Genomic DNA, 5,916 nt, shown 5'->3' on the forward strand with positions numbered 1-5,916 from the left:
ACTTGTTCCTATAAGAACTAGGGGCCACCAAATGTAATTAATGGGCAGCAGGTTTAAAACAAAAAAAAGGAATATTTTCTTCACACAGCACAGAGTCAGCCTGTGGAACTCCATGCCTGAGGCGGTTGTGAAGGCTAGGACTATAACCAGGTTTAAAAAAGAGCTAGATAAATTCAGGGAGGTTAAGTCCATAAATGGATATTAGCCAGGATGGGTAAGGAATGGTGTCCCTAGCCTCAGTTTGTCATAGGGTGGAGATGGATGGCAGGAGAGAGATCGCTTGATCATTACCTGTTCATTTCACTCCCTCCAGGGAACCTGGCATTGGCCACTGTTGGCAGACAGGATATCGGGCTGGATGAACCTTTTGTCTGACCCAGGATGGCCATTCTTATGTTCTTATGTTAAGAGTAATGGCAATGAATGAATGAAACTATTGTTTTAAGATATATGGTGCAGGATACATGGTCACATCTTAAACTATAGAATTAACTAAGAAACATGAATGCATGTTGTCTGGAATTATCACTGACTAAAGACATCTAGATTGGAAACAGGTAATGACTGCCAGAATTCTCATACCTCAGTAGCTAAAGACTCCTACACAAAAATGAGGACAAATATATGCCACCTGATTTTCAAAAGTGCTGAACACTTGAAGCTCCTATTCATTTCAATTGATACTTCCTTCAGTGAAGGAAAATATATTTTTTTAGTCCATACAAATACATCCATTGAATACATGAAGTATTTTATGTGATTTTTCTAGTTTTGCTATCAGAATGCAAACTGTTAAGAATCATGCCCAGACTTAATTCATTCCAAACTAATCTGTATTAGAAATCAATGTAAAGACAGAGGTATATATTGTGTAAAGACATTGTAAAATAATGAAAGAAAAACAGTAAACAGGTTATCATTATATTGCAAACAATAGAGGATGGAAAGAAACCAGCTTCAAATATAGTGATGTCCCTAATAATTCCTCACCTGAATCACTCTGTCATCTGTCTTAGAGTTTCCTGTATTATTACAGTTGACACCAAGTAAATCATTGACTGTTTGCATGCTGATGTCATGGTCAACTCCATTTTCTTCCATTACAGGATAGCCTGGAAAAGTCACAGTACTTTATTTCAGCCTCCCATCTAGGTTGTACTTTTACCTCATCCTAGAGATCACTGCATTTTTATTATTTTTAAAATGTAGCTCTGATGAACTTAGGCAAAGCTTCATCCCATTTGAAGTCAATGGCAAAACTCCCATTGACCTCTATGGGACTATGATATAGTCCTTACTTCATAAGATTCCTATATGCTCCTTCAGGAAATAAAGATATATATTTTAATTCAGTTCTCACCCAAGAAAGTGTCAATTGATTTCTATAGGATTATGATTAGGCCCTTACTTCAAAAAGTTTTGCTTTAGTAAGACTGGCAGGTTTTCACCCATTGTGTTTGTGCATATATGTGTTTTATATCAAAAAGGATGATATACATTTATATAAATATCGCCTTTCACCCAGAGGAATCACAAAAACACTTCTAATGGATTTATTTAAAACAATGAACGCACAAGAATTGTTTTACTCATCTCTGACATAGAAACTCTAAAATAGCTGACTGTAGTGAATGCAAATACTTTCATGTTACTCTGTTCAATATGCTGATGCCTGTCAATACCTTGTTTGTGCTAACACTTCCACTTTCCAGTGTTTGTATCAATAGAGCTGAACCAATGGTAGCAACAGTGCTAAATTTTAAAATTTCTTACAGTAGACAGTAAATAGATTATCATTATGTTGCAAACACTTCATAGAGGATGGAAAGAAACCAGCTTCAAATATAGCGATGTCCCCACTAAATTCTCATCTGAATCACTCAGTCATCTATTTTAGAGTTTCCATGTGTCTTAGGGTAGATAGTAAACAGGTTATCATTAATAAAATTCTTGTCTGTGTGTGAATGAATATGTTTATTTAGTGCTGGATTGAAACGTGTGCTCTCTACGCAAGGCTGTCTTGGGCCCTGCACCTGCCCTAAGGACAAGTCAGACTGTGTTTCTAATCTGCCAGGAGAGGGGGGACTCACCTCCAGCTCTACCAAGGTCCCCTATTCCACCCAACCCTGCTTCTTCCCATCCCTACTCCAGTCTCTTCCTGCACAGGTCCACCCTCTCCCCAGAGCACACTGCTCCCTCACTCCTGTCCCATTCCTTCTTATGGTGAAAAACAGCCTATCCGCAAGACAGTAGACACTGGAAGGTCTAGAGGCGCTGATCCATGGGGTCCCCCACAGCACAGGGCCCAGAACGGTTGTCCTGATTCACTGTACCCAAGGGGTGTCTCTGTATATGTATCAAATACGCACAGCATAAACATTTGAAGTACCCTGTCAGTATGTATGGCAGAACAAGGAACAATAGTCTCAAGTTGCGGTGGGAGAGGTCCAGGTTGGATATTAGGAAAAACTATTTCACTAGGAGGGTGGTGAAGCACTGGAATGGGTTACCTAAGGAAGAAGTGGACTCTCCATCCCTAGAGGTGTTTAAGTCTCGGCTTGACAAAGCCCTGGCTGGATTGATTTAATTGGGATTGGTCCTGCCTTGGGAAGAGGCTGGACTTGATGGCCTTCTAAGGTCTCTTCCAGCTCGGATTCTATTCCTCAGCTCTACCTCGTAGTTTATAGCCCATGGCTATGTCTACCATAAGAAAATTTAGTACTGTTGCTACCATTGATTCAGCTCTATAGAGACAAACACTGGCGAGTGGAAGTGTTAGCATAGACAAGGTATTGACAGACATAATGTATGCAGCTTCTGCGAAGAATTGCACATGAGCATTTAAAATAAAGCTACTGCCTAAAATCCAGTTGTATGTTAGTTCTTGCAGAGTTGGCAGTAGAACTGAACCACTGTGGCTTTAATGAGAATTTTTAGTGAAGAGGGGGAAAAAAAGCATAGGCTAGATGAAAATTATGCCCATTCAGTCCTTTTATTACTCTAATAAGATTATGGTAACCAGTAGCAATGGTTCTTTTAGTAATGTGCTGTATGTTCTTGCCCACTGCTATGTAAGGAAAACATATTTTGTGTGGAACACCAAACTCTAGAGAGATTGAAAGCCAACAAGGTCAAAGTGAATTTTTCCCTTTACAGCAAACTATAGCTGCAAGACTGGTACTGTGACCAGAAAACTCTTAAGATCGGTGCTCAGACTACAGTTAATGCGTCTAGCCATTTTCTAAAATTTTATGAGGGGTTTATTAATTTCCCCCCCACCACAATATTTTCTAATTTATTTTGTGTTTTCTTTTTTCCAGCACTTCCAGAAATGTGTCATATAATACATTTAGTTATAAAATAATAGTTATGAAATAATAGAAAGGACATAACAAGCAGTGGTTACCAGAATGGCTATTCCAGACTGAAGTGACTTATTTCTCTTACCAAACCTTACTCCTGTATTCCAGAGATCTACTGTGAGGCCTATGACTAAAGGCAGTGAATGAGCAATCTCTGAAGGCAGATGGTCAGGACAGGACCCACTGCACCCCAATGTGGGGAGGAGATTTAGAATTGAACTGCTAATGATTCCAGTGACTACAGTATTTTACTTATAGAAGTTGTGAAAGGCGCAGATTGTTCCACTGTTTTGGCAGATAACCAAGTTTTACACATATTGAAAAAAATAGAAGCAAATTTGGAAAAAGACAAACACACTTCTTGAAATATGAACCATGCAGGCTTACAAAGGCACAAACAAATGTGATGTATGCAACTTTCCTGTACCAATAAAAGTTATTATGAGTAAATCCCCTTACTGCTGATCTTATTTACATATTATGGTAGAAAAAATTGTTTTAATGAAGTTAGTTACATCATACTCATGGAAGCAATTTTCCATGAAAATTTGATAGGACAATAAGGACAATATTGTCCCCAATTTTCCATGAAAATTTGATAGGACAATAGGAGAAACAGTTTGAGGCAGTTATATAGCCTGGATGGAATTAAATGCCCCTTCAAAAAAAGCATTTTGAGACCCTTCTACATACTAGATTATTAATAATGTACTCAAGTGATAGTAAAGCAATTGAGCATATTCAATAGTTATGGAATCATGAATAAATATGAGTTACATTGGCCACATAGATTTTTGTAATATCACTGACATTTTGTTCATCTTTGTTGGAGGTGGGGCAAGCTAGACTCAGAATAACTGGTGACCCACTGGTATAGAAAGGACATGAAAAGCACTATATATTACAATAATTATTCAGTCAGTTTTAAAAAAAAAATCATAGGAAAGCTATTACTTAAGTGTCTTTCTGGAATTAATTAAAAGGCACATTAATTACCCGTGCAAGTCATGTTGATTTTAACTACATATTTCTGAAGCAAGCATATAAATCTCTCATTTAAGTATCAAGACAAACCCTTCCTGCATCTTCAGGTTATCCGTAGCACCATGACACATTATAGACAGATATAGTTACTCTCATAGGGAGGCCACAATCAACCCTTAACAAGATGCAAAAGAAAAAAAAATCAAACACAAGGTATCCAGCTAAGCACCTTTTTCCAAAATGCTGAATTCATTCATCAGTGCTTTTTAAAAAAAACACCTTTTACTAAAACTTTATTTTTAGATGTTACGTTTACATGAACATAAACGTTCACCAAAGCAGATCAGTAAGTCAACCACAGTAAACAAGTACATGAAATATACCCCAAATCTTATCTGAGTAGCTCTTAGGGAATTGCACAGGGGCGTGTACACTCGTCCTGGGGACTGTCACAAACTCTACCGACACAATGTGAAGAGGGAAATTTCAAGCAAACAGTGATGAATGGGAGTGCAACTGTCTCATCGATGCGTACAGCAGAGCCCTTTATTCTGAGGAGGCAGAAGGCAGCGGGATGCAGGCTTGATACCCGGCTCTTCCAGCTCCCCAGCGGCTCTTCACCTGAGCGCCTCTCCCATCCCCAGGGTCCAGTAGGTCCGGTTCTGCACTCGGGGGTGCAGCGCTCCTGCTCTAGCTGCCCCTCTGCCCGCACCACACAGACGGGCTGCGGGCGGGCGGGGCCAGTCACGACGCTGTGGCCCGTCCCCCCAGGGCGGCGGAGTTGCCTCTCCTCAGGCCGAGCGGCCGCCCCGCCAGGAGCTCCCGGGGGCAGCGCCGGGCCCCCGCCATGTTGGCCCCACAGAACAATAGCCCCGGGGGCCGCTCCCCTGCTCCGCGGAGCCGCCCCACAGCCCCATGGCCGGTCCAGGAGGCAGGGCGCCCCGCGCGCGGGGAGGGGAGGGGAGGGCAGCCTGGGCGCGGCTCCTCCCGCCTCGGCTGCGCGAACCCTGCAGGGGAGTCGGGGAAGCGGAGGGAAAATTCAGAACGAGTCTACTCAACCTCGTCTTGGCTCTCGCAGGCACCACCATGGAGACGGCCATACAGCGCAGGCGCAGCAACGCAGTCCGTGCCGCGTCGCGGGACCCCCGCGGGCCACCGTACAACCCGGAAATACTGGCACCCTAACGCCTTTACTGAGGCTCGCGAAGAGAACCCTGGCAAACAGGTTGCCCGGAGAAAGAAGCCGCTCTCCAGCTAGGAGGCGGTGCATGGCATGTTGGGAGTTGTGGTCGTCCGCGCTCTGCATGCTGGAATGTGTAGTCTCCAGGCTCCTTCACCGCCATTGACCACCCGTCCCCTCCCCCCCCATGGGCCGTACTGGATGCTGAGAGCGGTAGTTTCCATGGAGCCTGCCATGACAGAAGATTGGGGTCTCTGCATTTGAACCTCAGAGGTTGCACCGTGGGTGCGGGGCGCGAGGGAGATAAAGAGAGTAGCCCCCGTTCTCACTCGGCCACCTACGCGGGAACCGGTGAGGCGTGGCTTGACAAGGGATTCCGGGAGCCGTCTC

The 5,916-nt window shown here is 43.2% G+C and overlaps 1 protein-coding gene across 3 annotated transcripts in view; it reads right to left on the reverse strand.

Moving 5' to 3' along the window:
• Positions 1-5,652, reverse strand: part of CARF (calcium responsive transcription factor) — a 66,966-nt gene extending 61,314 nt beyond the window's left edge. For all 3 annotated transcript variants that reach the window (XM_075933834.2, XM_006130504.5, XM_075933838.1), the window contains exons 1-2: positions 5,406-5,652; positions 991-1,112 (exon numbers count right to left, since the gene is read on the reverse strand). In XM_075933834.2, the coding sequence (XP_075789949.1) occupies positions 991-1,112; positions 5,406-5,652 (369 nt within the window). The remainder of the gene's footprint in view (positions 1-990; positions 1,113-5,405) is intronic.
• Positions 5,653-5,916: the final 264 nt, after the last annotated feature.

Source organism: Pelodiscus sinensis, chromosome 7 (assembly GCF_052426305.1).
Source record: "Pelodiscus sinensis isolate ZL-2025 chromosome 7, ASM5242630v1, whole genome shotgun sequence".
In the NCBI taxonomy this organism is placed as follows: domain Eukaryota; kingdom Metazoa; phylum Chordata; order Testudines; family Trionychidae; genus Pelodiscus; species Pelodiscus sinensis.